This window comes from Muscardinus avellanarius (assembly GCF_963383645.1).
Source record: "Muscardinus avellanarius genome assembly, chromosome: 19".
Taxonomy (NCBI): domain Eukaryota; kingdom Metazoa; phylum Chordata; class Mammalia; order Rodentia; family Gliridae; genus Muscardinus; species Muscardinus avellanarius.
The window spans coordinates 7665915-7689505 of NC_137805.1; the positions used below are offsets into that span (position 1 = coordinate 7665915).

Here is a 23591-nt window from a genome sequence, read left to right on the forward strand (position 1 = left end):
TTACCACTAGCATTGTTTAGGAAACACAATAAGAAATAAGAATGGAATTTTTAATTTTATGATGCATCATGAAAAACCTGGAAAAGTCATCCACTTCTATTTAAAAATTTCAGTACAAAAAGCCCATAATGATCTTCTTGAATTATCTGATTTATATTTATATAAAAATTCTCATATAGCCAGGCATGGTGGCACATGCTTGTAATCTCTGCGCTTGGGAGGCTGAGACAGGAGGATCGTACAGGTTTGAAGCCAGCCTCAGCTACTTAGTGAGGCTCTCAGCAACTTAGTGAAACCCTGTTTCCAAATAAAGCATAAAATATGTCTGGGAGTATAGCCCGGAGGTAGCAAGCCCCTGGGTTCCACCCCCCATACCACACATACACACACACACACACAAACACACACACACTCTCCCTTATAAAAGTTAAAGAATTCTGTCAATAGGGCATAGAAGTTAGGCACTAATAAGTAGTTTATTTTATTTCTTTTGCTCTAAAAACATAAGGCCTAAGACGTTTCCTTATAATCACTATTTATCTTACCAAAATAAAATATAACTCTACCCTGAGATATTTTTAATCACAATTTTAAAATCTACCACTAAAGCTCTCTTCTGTGAAAGACAATTTTATGTTTTTTATTTAGCTACATTTTCCTCTGCTTCCTCTGATAGAACTTCTGTGTGAGAAAGTATTTTTGAGATAATTTGATACCCTCCTCCCTTGACTGAAAGGAGGGCTAAGGCCCACAGAGGTTGGATTACATGGAGTCGAGGAATACAACAGTCAAGCTAAAAATAGCCCAGGTATAGTCATTTATTGTTTGAGATAAATTTTCACTCCAATCTTATATTCAGAAGTAGAAGGATGTTCAGCTTTGAAAAGTCTGGCTCAAGAGAAGTGTTCAGCTTAGTGCTTTAGTGTTGCTTCTTGTCCTGGTACCTCCAGAGTCTTTTCTGGATGATGCTACAGTGAGGAGCTGGCTCTGTGTGGCTGGGGTATGTCTGTAGAACCTTGACAGCCATTTTCTCATCTTGGCTGTGATTCAAATGAATTGCAGGCAAAGAGTCCAATTACCTTAATGTATATGTCTACTTTAAAGTAACACTAGACTACATGTAATGTTTTAATTTCCAAAAGGATTACAGACTTCGATGATTTGGGTTCAAAAGTAAGAAAACCAGTCTAGAACTGTGGTCTTTTCTTCTGCCATTCAAAATGGCAGAAGGGATCTAACAAGCATTAAGGATAGTGATGAGGATGGAGGCTGCTGCAGTCCCCTTCCGTGGAGGGCAGCCCCCTGCGCAGGCACCTGACGGTGCTGCTCCAAGCTGCTCCTTAACTATCTGTTGACCACGTTCTGATATTGAGCCTTGGCCCAGCTGCGCCACAAGGGGAGGCAGTCAGCCTACCCAAAACGAAGGCTCTCTTCTGAGGCACATTTTTAGGCCACCAGGAAACAGCAGTACCCTGGATTTGCAGGACTGTAAGCTCCTTGCAGGCAAGAGCATTTTCTTATTTTTCTCTGTTCCCCCAGTGCCTGGGAGAATTCCTGGCATGGAGTCAGAACTCAGCAAATTCTGTGAATCCGATGGTCAGAGCAGATGGGAAAGGTGGTCTCCAGAGACTAGAGCAGTGGCTGTAACCAATACACAGTGAACAGTGGCTTTGCACCACCCCTGAAATGCCCGTCCCAGAGAGACACAGGGTCCTCTGGTCATCCACACAACTTCAATGATGAAATTACTGAATAGAAATTAATGAATAATTTTAAATTTCTTCAAAGTTCTAGGGCTTCACATCTGAGAAAGAATACAAACTCTACACAGAGAGAGACTAACTGGGGTGAAAAACAAAATGTTGGGATGGAATATATAACTGAGTGTGATAAAAACTTACTTTATGTTCTTCATAAATGTGTGTGTGTGTGTGTGTGTGTGTGTTACTTGAGATTGAGTCTAGGAGCATTCTACCTCCAAGTTACACTCCCAGACTTTTTTATTTTTTTACTTTTGAAACAAGGTCTCACTGAGTAGCTAAGGGTCTTGCTCTGTTGCCGAGGCTGTCCTAGAACTTGAGATCTTCCTGTCTCAGCCTCCCAAGTAGTGAGATGACAGGCGTGCATCTGATTCTGTTCTTCCTAATTCTAAAGGGAAAAAAGTAAAGGGGGTTAGAGAACGAAAGGTAAATATTCTCAGAAAGAGTCCCTAGCTCCATGTCGTGTAATAGATAAAAAACCGAGGCTACAAGGGTTTTGAGATTTCTTATGAGAAACTCTAGTAAGAAAAATATAGTGACTCATTTCATAATAATGCCCTTTCTTCCCAAAGTACACAGCACAATTCCCACATCCCTAGCACATGGGCACTCTCTACAGAGCTATTGCAACACGGACAGAGGGGACCTAGAGGTGCCCACAGCGGGGGACGGACCTCCCTGGTGTGGCTGTGCCTGCTCTGCCCCACAAAGGAGGGGCGTTTCTCCTTTGCACTGGGGACATGGAACAGCGGTTCTTTTGTGCAGCAACCTTTAACAACTGGGGAGCTGAGTGCAGCTGGCTTTCTTGTTTATAGGCTCAAAGAACTCCTTGGCAGAACGGTTTTGAATAGACCCTACCAGATTTCCTAATGAACTGTCACTGAGACACTGACGATTCAAAGTTGGGGTCAGGGGTTTGGAGAAGAAGGAAAAGGAACCTGAGGAAGGCGCCTAGGCAGCTGCTCAGGTACCGGTGCACACCCCCTTCGCTTCTGTGGGCGGAGAAGAGTGAGTTAAATAAACAATTATAGGAAAATAACTGAAGTTTATTGCCAGTATAGCTATTCAGGGAGCCAAGTTCCCAGGCCTTGCCCAGTCAGACGCTGCTTGAGAACTGCTACCGAGACAGAAAGAGACGGATCCTGCCCCTTTGATGACTATCAATGTGAACTGATACAAGAATTCAGGGCTACAAGGGAGCTCGTGGAATACTCAGAGGAGCCTGACATCCCAGGCTCCGGGCATCTGAAGTATATCCAGGAAGTAAGAATGCCTTCTATGGGGCAGCAGGCAGTTCTGGGAGAGAAGGATTGTTTATTGATCCTTAAATAGCTGAGACAGGCGGGCTCTGCAGAGGTCAAATATCAATGAGGATTACACTGCAAGACACTTCTGGTGGGAAGGCGGTGCAGTCGGCTTGATGGGCAATTTGCAGGAAAGGGCTCTTTACTTGACCTGGGTGCTTTGCAGCCTCTAGAGGAAGTGGGGGACCGAAGGCCTGTGAGCAGGGGGTGCTCAGGTGAGCAGCAAGCTGGTGGTGGGCCTGGCTGTACCGCAGCCCTGATTTTGTTTCAGTGACTGTGTGTGTGTGTGTTGGTGGGAAAGTGTGAATGTAAAGGGAAAAGTCTGAGAGGGCTAAAAAGAGCAACTGAAGACACAGACAACCAAAAAGACCACGCAAGGTAACAACCAGCTTCATGATGTAGAGACGTTTTCACAAATCTAACAGGGCTGTGATAGTATTACTGCTCAAAATCAAAAGGTTTCAAGATAAGGAAACTGAACTCCCTCCTGTGAAAGGGTCAGACTGGCCAACTTTTCAGAATGAAAATTCTAAACATTTAGGAAGCCCTCCAGATTATGGGCTTTCTATAACAGCAGCCACAGAAAACTTACATCTGTATAAATAACAGGGCCCCTAAGGGGGATAACATTTCATTTGTATTGAGATGTTTTAATTCCCCCTTAATAATTTAAGATACTAAGCATTAATATTACATATCAGATATAAGATCTAATTTCTTCTGTAGTCCATCTGAAAGTAATAATACTTTCTGGCACAGTGAATTGTTGTTTTCTTAAACCGTAGATCAATTTCTTACTTGCTCTGAAAATCAGTTAAGTTATATCAGTTATATTAGAGTCGTATGCCAACAACAGTACTATTTTATTATTTATTAATTGACTAAGATGGCTCAACATCCTGAAAACATTTCAAAAGATAAACTTTTAAAACTTCTCGCCAAATTTGTCTCATTTATTTCATTTCAAGTGTATATGTAGAGTTTTTTGATGGGCAGAGCAGAGGAAATGGAAGGGTCATACCGGCTTCTCTGAAGGAACTCTGCTTAAAAACAGGAATCTAAATGAAAATATGAGTCCACTGGTCTTTATACTTTCCCTGAGTCTGTTCCCCTCTAGCCTCTGAAAGGCACTTCTTATAATGTTTATTTAAGATGAGATAAGAAACTGGCTTTAGATTATGAAGGCCAAATTTCAAATGGATTAAAAATAATAAACATCAGGGATAATTTAATATTCCCATAAATTATTTTTGAAGCATACTAATCATGTCATACTTCATGGCTGGGTTAATGTCTGCTAGATTTTTGTTGTTGTTGTTAAAGCTTAAGTCATATGTCCAAAAATGAAATCGTTTGTGCAGAGGTAAGTTAAGTGGATTGGATTGTGACTGCAGCAAGATACACATGTATACAAGAAAGAGACTGCGTGTTAAGCTTAGGAGGCAAAGCTCTAAGCGACAACACTCTCAATAAGTTTTTTATATTTGTCTGAGTAGAGAACTCCAATGAAAAAGAGACAGGCCCTGATGGAGCTCAAAACTTAGCAGCAGAAGAGAGAGAGGAGAGAGGAAAGAGAAGAGAGAAGAGAGAGGGGGGAGAGGGGGGAGAGGGGGGGAGGGAGGGAGGGGGGGGAGGGAGGGAGGGAGGGAGAGAGGGAGAGAGAGAGAGAGGGAGAGAACCCTATCAGATATAAAATAATACACTAGGGAGAAGTCTGGTTCTCATGAAAACGTCAGTGACTCACCATGGAACGAAATTCACAAGCCACTGACCCCTATGAAAACTTCCAGTGGAAACATGTGGATTTTGCTTCATTTTATTTAAATACTATCATAAGGGCCATAAAGGCTTTTGTAATCTGTTGCTTTTTCCCTTAAAATTGATATGAAAAAGATACTGATGGTCAAATTAGATATTCACGCAGTCTCCAGGAAAAAAGGAAACAAAACACACAAATCGGTGCACGAATTAGTCGATATTATCGTGCGAAAGCAGCAAGACACTGTCCCTTCCGCGTGCACTGAGTACCCCGCGGCTGACTGACAGCAGAAGGTATTTTTCTTTTCTGGTTCTCACGGTAACTCAGCATTGGAGTAGATTTGTTTATGGAATTTTTCATACGTACCAATTTTTCACTCTGACTTGCCAAAACATCGCAACCAAGTGCAAGCTGACTAACGCAGACCACAAATCTGTCGGGGAATACATGGAGTTCTGTAGAAAATGAAGGTAATCGAGTTACTAATGGCATCGAAAGACTGTGAACACAGGTTTGCTCCCTGGTTTTGCTGTTGTTTTATAGCATGGCAGTGTGCGTGTGTTTGTGACACGTCTCTTCTCCCCATCCTATGTTTGCTATCAGTAGGGTAGATGAGAACAAAGTCCTGAGGAGTGGAGGAGGCTGCAGATGAATCCACCTGAGCCCCTGGACCACTGTGTCACAGGGAACGCCGGGATCAGCCGTCACAGCTTTCTCTGGTCAGTTCACTGCTGCCTGCTTAGAACTCCTGCTTAGGAAACTGTACTGAGGTTTTAGGAAGCAGCATCAATGTTTTGTAATGTATGTGTAGACTTAAAGAGAAAGAGGAAGACTATTAGATAAAAATCTAAAAATGTGACCCATCAATGTTTTTCCTGGTTGGTTTACTGACATCTACCTCCGTGATCAGCTGGTCTTGGAGAGGTGCCCTGTGCTTGAGGGCAAGCTCCCAAGCTGAATGAGGCTACGAGAAGCAGCTTCTCTGGGGACAGGGTCGGACTATTCAAGGAATGGTTAAAGGTGCAACAGCTGCGCCATCACCGGAGTAACCTGTGACTGCGATTCTTAAAGCAGCTCCTGACGACGAATGAGTCACAGAGTGGGGTTTCTGACCATCAAGGAAGGGAGCACATGGCAGTACCATCTGGATCTTCGCTTCTCTAGCCTGTCCCTCTGTCTGTCCGTCCACTCACCCACCACCCACCAGCCTCCAACCAGCCCTGAGGCGATGTCTGGAATGATGGTCAGTGGACACTGGACGTGTATGTTCTGAATGTTTGAGAAACCCCTTCTCCTTTATTAATACTTGGTATTAATAAAGTATATTATGAATTATAAGTATATGAATTATAAGTATACTTATAATTCATATGTATCACATTTGCGACACATAAGGGATAAAGTTGTTTTTTCTAAAAGAAAGAACTTGCATCTGAAATGTGACCAATGTTTTAAAAGATGGATGTTTTGAATAAGGCAAGGGAAGCCTCTTCCATACACATAAAGGGCCTGGCTGAGGTAACAGTGTCTCGATCTGGTACACTTGGAAGCAGGACACAAAGACATCAATTGTGAAGATACACAATTTGAACACAATTAACACAGAGAAGCACAATTTAAACACTGCACCTGACGCCGCTCGGCAAAGTTAAATTATACCAAGAGGCCTAAAGAGTGGATGTTCCAGTTCGAGCCCTCTCCTGACCCCTAGACCACTGCTGTGTCCTTGGCAGTCCCTCTCCCTTTTCTAATTCATCCTACTCAACACAGCAGGTTAACAGCTCTAGCAAACAGCCTCACTATCCCGCTCAAAAGACCATCATGAGCCAAATGTGACTGTGTAAAACTATAATCTCAGCACTTGGGAAGCTGAGGCAGGAGGATTGCAAGTTTGAGACCAGCCTGGACAACTTAATGAGACTCTCAGCGGATTAGATGCTATTTCAAAATAAAAAGTAAAATAAGAGTTAGGGGTGTAGCTCGGAAGCAGAATGCCCCATGTTCAATCTCCAGTACCCCTTCTGCACCCCCAGCCACACATACATACACAAAACGCCTATCAAGGCTCCCAGGGGTGTGCAAGCATTCGAAGGCCTTCAAACCTGGGGACCTGGCCTGTTATTCTGGTCTTATTCCCAGCTAGTTCTCTCTGGGTGGGAAGCAGTCGTTTTCATGTGGGGCCTGAGTGTCCTCAAATATTGGTCCCACATGAATATCACATGTGGCTTGATGACTACGGATGGTCTTTGGAAAGCAAGAGAAAACTGTCAAAGAAGTTAATATTTATTCATTAGTTCTTAAAAGACTATTGTAATAAATGATACTCTCTCACTTTACAAAAAGGAAAACTAAGGTATAGAATTCATTACGTGTCCTTTCTTTCTCTCCCCAAATCAGAAAACTGAAATAGGATAGTTCCTTAGGAGATCAGAATTAGAATGCAAAATTGTCAGTTTCATCAAATACTTTATTTTGTGCTTTTATTTCTTCCTCTGAAAAATCAGAACGGCAGATTTTGAACACTTTAAAACACCAGATTTTGAACATCAGGTATTGTATAAACAGAAAGCTAATTCTGTACTCCTTTATTTAGGTCCTAATTGAGAGTTTTTGAATTTTCTTCTTTTCTTTTTAATTTTCTTTCTTTTTTTTACTGGGGCTTGAATGCAGAGGTATTCTACCTCTAAGTTACACTCCCAGCCTTTTTTTTTTCTTTGAAATAGGGTCTCAGTGCTAAGTTGCTAACACTGGCCTCAAATCTGTGATCCTCTTGTCTTAGCCTTCCAAATACTGGGATTGCAGGCATATTGCCACCACCCCTGGCTCCTTTTCATTTTGAAACAAGGTCTTACTAAGTTGCTGAGAATCTTGCCAAATTGTTGAGGCTGGCTTGAACCTGCAATCTTCCTATCTTTGCCTCCCAAGTGCTGGAATTACAGGTGTATGCCACCATACTTGGCTTTAATATTTAAATAAAGATTTAGGACTTAGGCAATGATAGTCCTTATCAGAAGGGGTCACTAAAAGAAACAGGTTATCTGACTTATTTCTCTAGGAGAGGTAGACAGAGTAAAAGGCCCTGCAAGAGTAACTTATTTGAGCAGCACAGAAGTGCAGGTATCCTGAAGGTTTTGGGAGCAAGCCTCCATACAATTACATTCTGAAGCTGTTGTTCGTATCTTACCTATGTACTGACATGGTGCTAGGAAGTTGAGCTAAGGTTTCCTTCCAATGTTCAGATATTCAATACTCAGAAAATGGTCATAAGCTTCTGACTTCACTGGTATTGGCTGGACCTGTGTGACATTTCTCAGAGTGCATCTTGGCTCCAGGAGCTGGGGCTGGGAATGGCCAATGGCCTACCTAGGCAAGGCTCTGATGGACCCGGGGCTCTGATGGACCCGGGATGGGAACACACTTTTTCATGTGTACACTTGTTCCATATTCCAGGGCACTGACAATGATAAGGTATCTCTGAAAACTCAGTCAAAGGGCTGTGAGGCATCGGGAAAGTGAAGTGTAGGGTGGTGGTCTGGCTCACTGTTCTCAGATACGCAGAAAATGCAGTACGGTTTGGGAGGAAAATCCTAAGTGTTCGGGAACACTTAGCGGCGTGAAGCCAAGAGGAATCTCTGGTCCCTAATTTTTGCCCCTTCTCTTTGTCAAGTTGATAGAGGGAAATGCTTGGCAAGCCAAGAGATGAGCTTCTTACCAGGATTCTGTGAGTTCCCAATGCAGCGAAGGCGTATCCCTCTCTTGAGGAAATAGGCTGTGATCTGGAAGCCATAACCTGTAAAATGAAAGGCATGCCACTAGATCACACGCCCATGTGCCCCTGAATCCCCTGAATTCCACAATATGCATTCGGTAACTTTTTTTTTTTTTTTTTTTTTTTTTTTGCGGTACTGGGGATGGAACTCAGGGGCATTCTACTTCTGAGTTAAACCCCCAGCTCTATTTTTGATTCTTTATTTTCAAACAGGGTCTCACTGAGTTGTAAAGGGCCTCACTAAGTACCTGAGGCTGTCTGCAAACCGGGTTCCTCCTGTCTCAGCCTCCCAAATACTAGGATTACAAGCGTGTGCCACCACGCCCACCTGCATTCAGTGACTACTTAACAGATGAAAGAACAAAAACATCAGAAGCCCCCCCCCCCCTGCAGGGAAAGGGTGGACTTTGCTATCTTGGTGGTTCCGGGAGGCCTGGCCATGACAGGGGCCTGACAAGGTCCCTAGTCCTGAAGTGGCTCAGACTCTTCATCTGCAAAATGGGGCAAACGAGGAGGTCTCGTGTGCCTGAAAATTAGAGCTTCCAGGGGGGATGATTAATTTAGTCTGAACTGATACATAGATCTTGGTCACCTTCCAATATTCCTTACTTATATACTTGAAAGAGCTTATTCGAAAATGAATAGATTTTGCCTATAAATTTTTCTCCAAGTTAAGTATCGGCAACGCAGAGTGAAATATAAAGTAAAAAAGAAAAGATGTCCCCCATGCCTCAGAATGGCTTATATGCAAGAGGGAGAACACTGACCACTGGCGAGGGCATGATACTGGAGTTCTCATACAGTGTTGGTAGGAGTACAGATTATTATTACAGCCACTTTAAAAAATGCCTAAGGGCCTAAAGCTGGACTTATTCATTGACGCAAAGTATTCACTATACCATTCTTTTCGATATTCTTAAACTTGAACCAATGTAGCTATCCATCAATAGTAGAATTTTTTTAAATGGGGATATAGCCACACAGTGAAATACTAACTACCCCTCAGAATGAATGAGCTACATCTACAGAAAATAACAGCGATAAATTGTACACCCACAATGCTAAGTAAAAAAAGCCTGTCCAAGGGAGTAAATCTTACCTGTGATAATGGAGACATTACCATCCATCTTACAGGGTGGTAACAGAACTTCAGATAATTCACAGGAAAACATTAGCTTAATTCCTTCCTCCCTCCATTTCCTCTCTCCTCCACCCTCCCTCCAGGGATAAACTAATCTGGTGATAAATTCCTGGAAAGGTCAAGGAAAATGTTCCCAGTTAGCACACTCAGGTAGCTGGTGGAATAAATGGAAAATGGAAGGCTCACCAGGAAGGTGAGGGTCCCAAGTGCTGAGACCACTTCAAGATATGGCTTCTAAAACACCATTTTACCCCTGAAGTAGGAAGGGCTGAGAGTTATAAGAAGTGGTCTCCTGGACTACTACACCATCTCCAGGAAACCAAGTTCCCCCGCTTCTCCCAAAGTCCAAGACAATGATTCTTCTGAAATAACTTCTATAGATAACATTATCAAAACTTGCTTACTTTCGCACCTTTCCAAAAGCCTGTAGAAAGACCCAGGGCATCAGGAAGTGCAGACTTGATGCTCTGTCTAAACAGGCTCTGGCCCTGACAGCATAACTGCTTTAGTCATGCAGATTGTGAAATAATTGTGACATCTATGAGAGGATAATCTCCACATTTACTGACATGAAATATATCTTTTTCCTAACACACTTCAAACAGATTGCATTTCAGTCACGTGGCTGGCTTTCTTTTGCTTATGTGTTTACTGAAACATGCACATGGCTGGCATTACTCTCAAGTGCTTTGAAACAAACGTTTCATTCCTTGGGTCACTGAGGGAGGGGGCATCATCTTGACACCTGTTTATTTGTCCTACTATTGCTGGGGGAGGGGGTTGCAAGAGAGGAATCCTTAGCAAGATGGGCTTCTGCAGTAACATTTTAAAGTAATTTTCCAATTAATTGTGTATGAGTCTTCCAAAGGATGAAGGGACAACAAACGTACAAACGTACACTAACTCATTCTGTCTCTGTGGGTCTATAGATCTAGGGACTGAGGAATCTGTACAAAATCTCCAGCAATAAAAGGTTATATTGGAGTTGACCATGAACACTGCAGTTCTGAATTCAGGAAGCCTGGTACCTAGAGACACCAACTGAACAATAACTGAAATTCTATTTGGTCAGCTAAGCAAGAAAGCCTCACTATGATACCTTCTCCTATAGAACAAAAAAGTCGTAAAAAGGCCGATTCCAAGTGATTTATTACTGAAATTACTAATAGAAGTGAATTTATTGAAACCTGACACTCTCTGACTACTCCAACAAGATGGAATTATGTTAGAAGGAATCATTCCTAAAGTGGCTTCTTGTAGTTAGTGGTTTCCATGGAAAACTTGGCCAATGGCACTTACGAGGGAAATGGCAAGTTTAACAGGTAAAAAAGATTTACACCTGCTTAGGTTTACACCCGCCAAATTCCACTCGCCATATGAAACTTTATTGTTTAAAGAGAAACTTGAAAAGAGCTTAAATACAAAAGATACTTCTGTTGGTCCTTATGGCAAACTAAATTTGATATATAAACAGAGAAAATTACTGTTGTTGAAATATACTGCCCTGAATTGCTTCAGGGGGATGTATTTCATTTATCCATAGAAAACAGGCAGTGATAAAGACTGCATTCTTACCTTTGCTCTTGATAAAACAAACTTCGCAGAGGTCAACAGGCCACTGGGATTTTCTATTTAGCCAGAGCTAAAGCAAAGCTTCTACTCTCTGAAGCTAAACAGCAATTTGGCCAAGAATCCGGGAGGCCCTTGTTTTCCCTACTCGTGCACCAGTTTGCTACACTTTGGTTCTAAAGGCAGAAAACTTGAATCAGTGGGAAATTTGCAAGGAGGGCGGGTGAAGGGGTAAGCAAATGGAAATCATAAAGTGATCAACTTTTTATTTGGAAACTCTATGTATTCCAAGGTTATGATGTACTTGCAAATCACACTGAAGTATGCCTGGGCCCCCTTCCCCAGCTGTCACAGTCTTCCTAAATAGAAGGAAACTATCTTTAGACACAGGAAGAGACTGGGGATAGAGGAGGAGATGGCTCCGTAATGGAAGGATCCTTCCAATAAGAGTCTTCGGGTATGTGCAATTTTTGAAATAATTTCATTTTTAAATTGCTTAATGCCATAGCGTGGCCCAAGAGCCAGCAAGCCCATCTTTTCCCCTGGCCTCTTAGAAGCCCCCAAAGATCCCAGTGCCCGTGCTGCCTCTTGCACTGTGTGCCTTGCAGAGAGCTGATGTACCCTCTCTATACTTTCTAAACAACCTCCAGACTCCCACCGAAACCAAAATGATGATCTGTAGCCACATTAGGTTTCTTCTGCTTCACTCGGTTGGTCACCAAGAATATGGTGGACTCATTAATCTACGAAGAGGTACACCGCTCTGTTGCTCCACACCCTCAGATACACTGCCACAAAAGGCTTCTGTGGAAATTTGGAGACTTTGTCAATAGAAAGGCAAGAATTATGACACCCTCCTCCCCCGGATCACATCTGAGTTGAACAGATTCCACCCTGGCTTAGAAGGCACGTAGGTTCGTTTTTAGTAGTAGCATGCTCTAATGAGTAATGCGTGTTAAGGGAGTGGCCACCTAGAACAAATATCCAGTGCAGAGTTTAACTGCAAAACCATCCACCTTCACTTGTTTTTCAGTGGGCTCAGCCCGCACTACGGCTGTCGGGGGTCTGTGGCAGAGAGCAGAACAGTGCAAAGCCTCTCCCGCAGCTGGTAGGAGCCCGCTCAAGGGAGAGCCTGGGAAAACACTCGGTGTGGCCCACATGGGGGCAGCCTGGCAGGTAAGCACAGCTTCCCCACTACCTGAGGGTCACTCCTCCAGCAAAGTCTCTGGCAAACCACAAGGCAGGCTCGGGTGATGTCCTGTGTCCCTCAAGACCGCTCTCCCTAAGGTGACTTCTTTGTTAAGACTCGTCACTCATAGGATCATGAAAAAGTTCAAGTAACCAGAAAAAGTAGAAAAACAGTACCATGAACACCACAAAATCTACCATCTAGATTCAATAATAGCTAATATTTTTGCCATATTTCATATACATACTTGTTAATCATGTCACAATAAATTAGATATGCTGAGACTTTACTCCTACAATATTTGAGTAGATTCTCCCAAATTAATAAGGAGATCCTCCTACATCATCAAAATACTACAGGTTGGCATTCCTAATAAAACTCCAGATACCCTGACATCTGAAACTTTTTTTTTTTGGTACTCGGGATAGAACGCAGGGGCATTCTACCTCTGAGCTACACCCCCAGCACTATTTTTGATTCATTGTTTTGAAACAGGGTCTCACTGAGTTGCAAAGGGCCTCACTAAATAGCTGAGGCTGTCTGCAAACTGTGATCCTCCTGTCTCAGCCTCCCAAACGCTGGGATTACAAGCATGCGCACCACATCCGACCAAACATCTGAAACTTTTGAGCACTGACATTGCACTCAAAAAGTTTCAAATTTCCTAAGCATTTCAGATTGCTGTTTTTTTTTTTTTTTAAGGATGTTCAACCAGTTCAGTATATAAAGCTATTTAAAAATCCTAAAGACTATGAAATCCGAAATACTTCTGGTTAGGTGGAATGTCAAGAGGAACCAGGTAAGAGGAGGATTAGGGAACAAGACTTTTATTACAACATCTGCCAGCAGAAGGGCTGAGACCAAAATGGTGTCAGCCTGAAGGGCAGGGTGGGAGCACTATTTATAGGGCTGGGATCTGCAAAACCCTGGAAGATCAGCAAAGCTTGAAGCTGCTTGTGAAACCAGAGAGGGTCAGTTTCAATGAGACCAGGTGAGGTCAGCTAGTGAAACTAGCTTGTCTAGGCCATTAGGTTATCTTAAGCACAGCACAATCTCTGCAAAGAAAAAGACAAGAAAATAGCAAAGGGTAACTGCCCCTGGGGCTAGAGTTGCTATTCCTAGTCACTGTGATTGGGCTTTGCTGTGACCAGATTATACTGTCCTAACAGCAAGCATTGTAGATAAGGGACACTGACTTGTATCACTGTATCTGAGTGTGACATTATTGCTCAAATAACCACTAGTCTGTGTTCAAACTTCTCCAACTGTTCACGAATGTATAATACTGATTTTCCTCAAGCTAGGATGCAACCAATGACCACACATTTTAATAGATGTATTCTATTATACCTCCTTCAGTCTGAAATAATCTCCCATTTTTCTTTTCATAACTCTGAACTTCTAAATCAACTGGGTTAAGTCATCTTAATAGAATGACCCCAGTTGTGGATTTGAATTTTATAAAAATAGTGTTGCTTAAATACCACTCTTCAGTTTGTATGCCCTTTTAAATTGAGAACCATTTCAAGTTTGTGACTTCTCCTTTAACTGCTATAGGAAACTGCAGGCTCAAACTTAGGCTGTAATTACAATTTCCAGTCTGGATTACAGGTGACTTGGAGATTTAGTTCTACAGCTAATTTCAAAGAAATCACACTTAAATTTGTAGATGCTTAAACTTTTGGCAAAAGTATACTTGAAGAGGTTGGAAAGAGGTCTCCTATTTGCTTTAAGAAAGGGCAGTAGGTCACAATCAGACCACTGGGCTGTGCTCCAGAGTAGGTTTGTGTACATGCCAGTTCAGACCTGTGCCTGTTTCCAGCTGGAAGCCATGAGTCAGCTGTCATTTCTTCTGAAAATCTGGCTGCAATAGAAGAGGAGAAAAAGAAAAAGACTGGTAGCTACTAAGCACACTGACAAGTTTTGGGTGCTAGACAAACCAAAAAGATGTTATGTAACAGATGGAGAACATGTGTGTTTCGCTGCTATTTCCTTTACACACACACAATGAAGTTATGTCCTTCAAAACCACATCCATTCAGAATGCTAACAGAGCCCTTATCAGAAGGCCTCAGGTTGAAAAGGTAAAGCAATGTGCCCTTGATATTGTCACCTAAAACAAAAGATGTGGCCTTTGGAAATGCCTCCAGGGGACCTTCTGAAACATATTATGGACCTACATGTGACCTTAGTGCTGGTGATGGGTGGGGCTGGGAAAAGAAGTTGTACTATGGGGAAAAAAAAAAAAAAAACAACAACAGAGTCCCTTCAGAAGTTTAAGAACACATACAAAAGGATCCTAATCAAAGACCACAACTGGGAAACAATTTGGGCTGGTAAGTGGAATATTTGGTCCTAGGCTAAAAATTTCACTTATTACCCAAGACATTTACAGACTCCAAAAAGGTTCCCTTGAGATAACAGCTCATGTCCTTAAATAAGGACAATACTAGACTCTGAGTCACAATAATGCTATGTCAACTTGAGGCCAAAACAAATGGGACAAACTGGTTAGGTTCATAAAAACGTTTTTAAAAGCTGAATAACATAATTATTTGAGGCTGAACAAATTTAGAAAAATAGATTTTTCCACCTGTCATCCTGTAGGCACTACCACCAGCCACAAAAATGCTAAAGGTCTGGGCTATTAGTTTTTATTATCTACAGGATTCACCAGTGATTACTAATACTGAATGAGAAAGCTTTCCGGGGCAGATAACAATTAGAACAAAACTGAGAAATTATCAATCTAGATCTCCCAATCTCTTTTCCACACTGCTTTCCTGCTGTGTGCTTATAAAAACTTGCCATTAACATTAAATCTGAAAACCACGTTTAGCACAGATGAAATGATATTCCAAACTATGGTCCCCACAACCATAACTCTGCCAGACCATGCATAATGATGAATGGTATAATACTGTGTGCTTATAAAACTTGACATTCTCTACCAAACTCTCTCTATATTCATCTTTAAAGAACTATGCATAGAAGAAACATAGGTAATTTTTTCTTTTTTCTTTTTATAGCACTAGAGATTGAACCCACAGGCATTCTACCTCTGAGCTATACCCTACCGCTATCTTATTTTTCACTTTGATACAGGGCCTAACTTGTGGAGGCTGGTCTTGAACCTGTTTCTGCTCCCAAGTACTGAGGTCACAGGCATGCACCACCACACTAAGCAGAACAGATTTTTAATATACCTCCCTAACTGAGGCTGCTGATTGTTTGAACTGATAAATGTTCAGGCCAAACCCCTCAGCAATAGTGTTTACATTTCCTGTACCCAAGGAGGAATGCTAGATGGAGCACATTTTCTGTGGTCTGTCTCAGAGGGGGGTTTTTCAACTCTGAGAACTAGGTCTGTGCACAATGAGAAGAGTTCATGAACCCTGGGCTGTTCTAACAGGACTGCAGAATCACAGGCTGAGAAACAACGCAGAAGAGTTACAGAGTCCACTCTCTGTATGTCAGTCAATCACATATGCATACAAGATGCCGTGCCTACCCTTGCACAACTCAGTTCTTCAACAGTATATCAACTGAATTGGGCTTACAAACTTTAGTGGCCAAGAGGCAAGACAGGTAACAAGCTATTAAAGGCTGGCTTTTGTGGGAAAGCTAGAAAGAGCTAATGGCTCCTTTAAAACTCAGCAGTGACTCAGTTCTCCACCCATCAGCTGCCATTGGAACTAGGGAACAGGGTACCAAAAAACAGGTAATCAAAATGTTTGCACATATTCAAATGTAGCTCCTCCATTAATCAGCCTCAGCCTCTTCCTCTCCTACCCTTCCATTCTAGCTTTGCTGAGGTTTCCCCTCCATTATCTGGAGTCCCTCTGGTACATTCGAGTATGTGTAAAAGTATGAATGTAGCATGGTCAACCTGGACACTCACTGTTGGGAGGGGGAAGGGGAAAGGGGGGAAGGGCACCAACCACAGTCTGAATGTATGCCATTTTCAATATGATCCACATCAAAAATAAATTTAAAAATGTTTACATAAAATCTTCCCAAATCTTAAATTTGCAGTGAAGTAAAATCTTAAACTATACTGTGCAATCCAAGAAAAATGCTTGTGAGGGCCGATGCAGCGTCAGGCTGCCAGTGTGCAACCTCTCAATTCCTTACACTTAGTTGAAGTCTGTTTTTCTGTGTCTTCAGCAGAGCTGAAGGAAAGTTGCCCACTTGGAAATACTTGATGATAGGTATTCAATTCCAGTTTTGTCATTTATTCTAAGCCAAATAAGCCCCCTGTCCTTAACCTCACTACCTCACGTTGTTATACATTTAATCCATCTTTCTGACTTTTTTAAAGTTCGAATATTAATGATACTCAGTTAAGGATCTGGCTCAATATGGGTGGAAATGGAAAGATCATACAATTTTAGATTTCATTAATTGTTTAAGTGTGCTGTGTCTGTACTGAGAAATCAGAAAACTTATACTAATTAAAAAAAAAAAAGACCAGAAGATGAATGTGGTGGCACATGCTTGTAATTGCAGCATTTGGGAGGCTGAAATAGGAGGATTGTGGTTCGTAGGCAGCCTCAGCTACTTAGTGAGGCCCTTTGCAACTCAGTGCGACCCTGTTTCAAAATAAAGAATAAAAAATAGGGCAGGGGGTGTAGCTTGGAAGTAGAATCCCTTTGGCTTCCATCTCCAGCACCCCCCCCCCAAAAAAAAGACCTGAAAAGATAAAGTAACATAAAATAACACACCATTTTCTCAAATAGGAGAGGTAAAGGGCATAAATATCTGAACTGTTGCCGGGCGTGGTGGCGCACACTTGTAATCCCTGTGCTTGAGAGACGAGACAGGGGGATCCTGCAGGTTCAAAGCCAGCCTCTCTGGCTTAAGAAACCCTGTTTCCAAATAAAATATAAAATAAGTCTGTGAGTGTGGCCCAGAGGTAGAAGGGTTCCATCCCCAGTACCACCCAAAACAAAACAAAACAAAACAAAACAAAACTGAACTGTTCCCATGTTCATTTGTTTAACAAACATATGCTAAGTACCTATTGTGTACCAGAAAATTTCAATAAAAATCACAATGAAATTGTGAGTGTTTGTGTGTGTGTGTGTGTGTATATATGTGTGTGTAGAAAGCGATAGTCTGGAAGTTGTTAAAGTAATTCTAAAATTAATCTAGATACATAGATATAGCCCTAAACTGGGCAATTCCACCCCTAGGGGCTAGGTTGGGATGGTCAAAGGGGGCGGTAGTAGCTTTGGTTGAAATTGGGGGAACTGAATAAAAATAAGGGGTCATGGAAACACCCAGAAGGGTACTGAGCAATATTTTTTCCCTGAAAAGGTGGAAGTAAGCCGGGCGTGGTGGCACACACTTTGAATCTCAGCATTTGTGAGGCTGAGACAGGAGTATCTAGGTTCGTGGCCAGCCTCAGCTACTTAGTAAGGCCCTTTGCAACTTAGTGAGATCCCGTTTCAAAATGAAGAGTAAAAAATAGGGCTGGGGGTGTAGCTCCGAGGCAGAATGCTCCTGGGTTTAATCTCCAGTACTGAAAAAAAAAAAGGAAGCCAAAATGTTTGGAAACTTATAAAGGTAAACAAAATCATCTAAAAACATTTTAAAGTAAAAAGAGACTTTTCTTATAAAAATAACGTAAACTAATTTTTTTTTTTGGTGGTACTGGGGTTCCTGGAAGCCCTTCTACCTCTGGGCTACACTCCCAGACCTATTTTATATTTTTATTTGGAAACAGGGTCTCCGAAGCCAGCGCTCACGGCTGGCTTTGAACCTGCGCGATCCTCCTGTCTCTGCCTCCCAAGCGCGGGGATTACAAGCCTGCGCCACCACGCCTGGCTTAAATATGTTTTTTTTAAAAAGCGTGAGCTGGGTGTGGTGGGAGGCTGAGACAGGAGGATCCAGGTTCAAGGCCAGCCTCAGCTGCCACGTTTAAAAAATAAAGTATGAGAAAAAAAAAGTAAAGTTAAATCATCAACAATCTAACCACTCAGAGACACTTTTTGTCACTTTGACTTTTGATTATCTTCTACATCTTTTCTCAAGATGCATAGCCACACATATATTCTTATTTCTTCTTATAGAAATGGAATCATATGATAAATATGGTTTTATAATCCAATTTAAAAAAAAAAAACAATGTCACGAACATTGACTTTGTGTATGGTACCAGTATGAAATAAATAACCAATTGAATATGCGATGAAAGGTCCCTGCTGATCCACAGTGACAGCCCTGTCACCCATAACCCTCTCTTGCTGGGTTGCCTTATTCTACTGACTTGTGCTAATTACCTGAGCATTGTTTATGCAATCGCATCTGGCAGGGCAAGTTCCTCTCCTGACTCCAAACACAATTTTGCTCCTACATCAGGAATCCTTGTGCTTATTCGTGCCCTGTGCCCATTCGTTTAGTTTGTCAAATTGTATGAAAAAAATCCTGTTGGGAGTTGGGTTAGAAAGACCGTGAAGGTATTTAGAGATCAATTTGGAGAAAAGTAACATTTTGTTTTAATAAGCTTTTTTACTTATTTAATATGCTCTATCTCCCAATTATTTTCAAGAACATTAATATCTTTCAATAAAGTTGAAAAATTTCCATACATTTCTTGTACACTTTTATTATAACGTACTCTCTATTTTTTTCTGCAATTGTAAACTGTATCTATTAAAAGTTATATTTTCAAATTGGCTTCTATAATGCTGTTAGAAAAGCCTAAAAACTCATCATTTTTCCAGCTTTAGTAAGATGCAATTGGCATATAACAACTGTTTATCTTAAGGTGAACCACATGATTCGATTATGTACACATTGTCAACTGATTACCACAGTGAAGACAATCAACACATCCATTACCTCATGTAGCTACCCAAGACTGGGGATGTAGTTTAATGGTAGAGTGCATAGTTACCCTCCATTTATTTTTTTATTTTTTTATTTACCTGCAGCAAGAACATAAAGATCTAATTTGCCAGCATATTTCAAGTATTCAATAGAGTATTATTAACCACAGATGGTTTTTAGGTTAGGATGATTGGACTATATAATTTTCCAACCTTATGAGAGTGTGGAAACCATATACATTGATCTTTTTGGGGTCCAGCAATATACCTCTCTGGATGCTGGGCAGGGGCAGCTCTCAGGCTGCAATCACAAAGCTAAATGGCCAATGCTCTACAGCGCACTGTGTTGCTAAACTATGATGTTCAGTAGGTCAGATGTATGGCATACATTTTGGCTTAATAATATTTCAACTTGTGATAGAGTTCACTGGAATGGAGCCAGACCATAAGCTGAGGAGCATCTTCATAGTCACAACAGTGTATATCGCATCTCTAGAACTTACTCATTGTATAAGAGTATTGAAAGTTTATACCTTCTGACCATCCTCTCTTTCTGTCCCCCACCGGCCTTACTCCCGCCCACAGCCAGCCTCTGCCTTCACCCTATACCTGCCAAGCACCATTTGGCTTTTTTAGGTTCCACACATAAGAGCATAGCATTTGTCTTTCTGGGTCTGGTTTGACGTTTCACTTGGCATAAAGTCTGCCAGGTTCACCCACGCTGTTGAAAATGACAGGATCTTTCCATCCTCCTTTGGCAGTAGTGCAGATATCTGTTAAAGATCCTGATTTCATTTACTTTGGATCTATATCCAGAAGTGGGATTGTTAGATCATGGCACTTTCATTTTAATGTCTGAAAAATCTCCATACTGCTTTCCACAATGGCTGTACTAATTTACATCCACCCCCCCCACCACCACCACCAAGGGTTTCCCTTTCCCCATACTTTCCTGTGGCAGGTGGCCACTAGCTCCGGGTTCTTCCTACAAATGGAAACTTAACTTAGAAGCATTCCTCATAACTGATTAATTTTGAATTGAGCTTTATCCAAATATAGTCAACTAGCCAATTTGTAACATAACAAATCCATGTTTGAAGGATTTCCCATCAAGCCACACCTAAATAAGGCTGACCCCTTCCTGTAGCCAATCAAGTATTCTCTACTCTGCTTCCCCTGCTCATACAGGACCAGAGCTCTCCAAACCTCTTCTCGTTTGGAGTGCTGCCCAATTCATGAATGGATTTTTTTTCTCCAGAGAAACTCTACTAAATTAATGAGAAAGGGACATATTCAGAGGTAGACTCAGATCAGGTTTGTCAACTAAACATGTACCGAGAAGGATGGATTGTAATGAAGATTTTTCTGGCTTTGAGTACACACTAGGTGTTTGCTAGAGAATAGAGAGGTTTGGGAGAATTGATAAGATGATGAGCTAATCTTTTTTATTTTTTCTCCCATGGTGAATGGTTATAGGAATCGAGCCCAGGGGTATTCAACCTGCAAGCTCCACCTGTAGCTTTATTTTATTTTATCTGGAAACAGGGTCTAAGTTGTCGAGGCTGGCTTTGAAACTGCAATCCTCCTGTCTCAGCTTCCCAAGTACACTGGGATTATAGGTGTGTGCCACCATGCCTCGCTATTTGAACTAAGCTTTAGAGAGAAGCACCAGTGAGATCTCTGGGTGAAGCTATCTGAAAAGCAAATAAAACAGAGTTTTATTTGCAGAGTTTATCTGCAGAGTTCAGGGGAGATATCAAGGCTGGAGATGTACCTAGGCAACCTGGTTCATAGCAGAGCATATCAAGTGAGAATGGAAGGACAGAGCAGAACCACTGCTCAAGGGTCAGCAGATAAAGAGGAGCTCATGAGGAATAGTCAGATCAGAAAGATAAGAGAGAGTAGTCCTAGCAAAGGACTTTTGAAGATCAAATATAAAAAGAGCATTAGTAAAGGCTGAAATAGGACAAAAGGTTGAGCTGACAATCAAGATGACTGGTAGTATTTTTGAGGTAGCTTCATCATAGAAGAATCAAAGTATGAAAAAAGGACAACAAAAATCAAACATCTGCTCTAGGAACTTTGTGAAGACGAGAAGCCGACACAAGAGTTTCAGGAGAAACTGTTACGTTAAAGGAAGATCAGACTGTTTTTTCCAGCTCATCCGCCTGGTTTTATTTCTTAGTCCAGGGCTTGCTGGCTTTCTGCTTTCTGCTCTGAAGTTTAGGTCATCTGTTTTTTGTTTTGTGTTTTCTATTTAACATATGCCTCCTAATTCTGCCCTGGTCATTTGGAGTTGCTATCCCATTTTATGAGGGACTAAATCTTTCCCCTAATTCGAATGCACCCACTCAAGTCATAGATGGAAACACTAAATATTCCCGAAGTTTATTGTTTCTTCTATTTCTTCTTTCAGTTATTAAATAAACCACTATGAAGTTTAAATAAGCATCAACTGGCCAAGAGTCTGTCCAATTCCACAGCCCCTATCAAAATCATTTGGGAAATTAGAATTTCCATGGCAGATGCTTGTATCTCCAGGCCCTACAACTGAATCTGGTGTAGACCTGGGGTGGGTGCCAGAGAGTTACACACTTTTTAAAGAGCTCCAAGGGGTTCTGATGTACAGTCAGGTTTGAAAGTCACTTAGTCCTAAATATTATTTTGTTTATTTACTAGGATGTTATAAAGAAATTGGTAGTGTGAGCCTTGTTAAGCGTAATGGTGGTACTTTACAGAGTTCTTGGAAGACAAAAATAAAACATAAGTTCTGCCAGTGAATATAAGATATAAATTACCCTTGTTCCTTAAACACAAACAAGTAGGCCTTTAGCAGGAGTACTACAGCAACAGTGCAGAGGCACAGGAAGAAAGGTAATTTGTTTTTTTTTTTTTTTTTTTTTTGCGGGTCTGGGGATGGAACCCCTCATTCAACCTCCAAGCTACACCCCCTGACCAACTTTTTATTCTTTATTTTTTTGAAACAGGGTCTCACTGAGTTGCAGACGGCCTCACTAAGTAGCTGAGGCTGTCCGCGGACCGCGATCCTCCGGTCTCAGCCTCCCAAAAGCTAGGATTACAAGCGTGCGCCACCACGCCCGGCTGAGAAAGTAATTTCTAAGACACTCAAGGCTCAAACTACCAGGCACTTTATGAGAAGTCAATGCATATTAGCTCAATTATCATCACACCTCTGGAGGATTTCAAAGAACAAGCCTCATTCCTTCTTTGCTTTCTTTTCTTTTTCTAATGCCTATGAATCTCTCTTTTCACAGAAATTAAACATCACCACATAGTTTCTAAAAATTATCTTCTGCAAGTCCTTAAGAGTTCCATTAAATGTAAGTCATATGTAAACTTTAAAACTACAGGTATGCAATGATTTAGGATCATAATTGAGATGCTAAGTCAGATTTCACAAAGACTCAAAAAAGATACTAACTGTATGCTAACATTCAGGTTTTATTCTAAAACACGACCTTGATATTCTTACCTTAATTGAAGTAGGCAGTTTCAGAAGAATACATAAAAAGCTCTTTATAATTTTATTTTGCTTCAACAGTATTTACTAGTAACAAAAATCCACATGAACAAATCTGAAGTAGTAATTAGCTTAAAAATCATAAAAGACAATCAGCCCAATGCCATGAATGTCTAGATAGCCGAGCCTTGTATCTGGATCTTGTTTTGAACAATCCAAATAGAAAACAATTGAGACGATCAGAAAAAGTCTGAAGATGAACTAGATAAGCGGAGACATTAAGAACATTTTGGCCTTTCGTGGCACTCTGATCATTAAAAAAAAAAATTTTTTTTTGTGGGTTTGGGGATGAAACCCAAGGGCATTTGACCTCCAAGCTACACCCCTTGCACTATTTTTTATTTTTTATTTTTGAAACAGGGTCTCACTGAGTTGCAGAAGGCCTCACTAAGTAGCCGAGGCTGTCCGCAAACCGTATTCCTCCGGTCTCAGCCTCCCAAATGCTGGGATTACAAGCATGCACTACCACACCCGACTAAAAAAATTCTCATCTTTTATAGCTATTTATGCTGAATAATTTATACATACTGATTCTAAACATTACTTTAAAATAATCTGAAGAAGAGTGAAGAAAAGAGTGAAGATATAAATGAAATAACATTGGCTATATATTAAAAATATGAAGGTAATAAATATAAGATTCTACATGTATATATTTCAAGTTTCTGCTAAGTTTAAAAATGTAAGTAAAGGTTCCTTTTGTAGGTGTGTGGTACTGGTGATTAA

General features: G+C 41.2%; 1 protein-coding gene across 1 annotated transcript in view; it reads right to left on the minus strand.

Annotated features, from left to right (window-relative positions):
- The window catches only part of SLX4IP (SLX4 interacting protein), a gene marked incomplete at both ends in the record, with an annotated part of 149988 nt that overhangs the window by 16321 nt on the left and 110076 nt on the right, over positions 1–23591 (minus strand). The window contains 2 exon segments of the mRNA XM_080716383.1: positions 5190–5278; positions 8536–8613. Of these exon segments, the coding sequence (XP_080572509.1) occupies positions 5190–5278; positions 8536–8613 (167 nt within the window).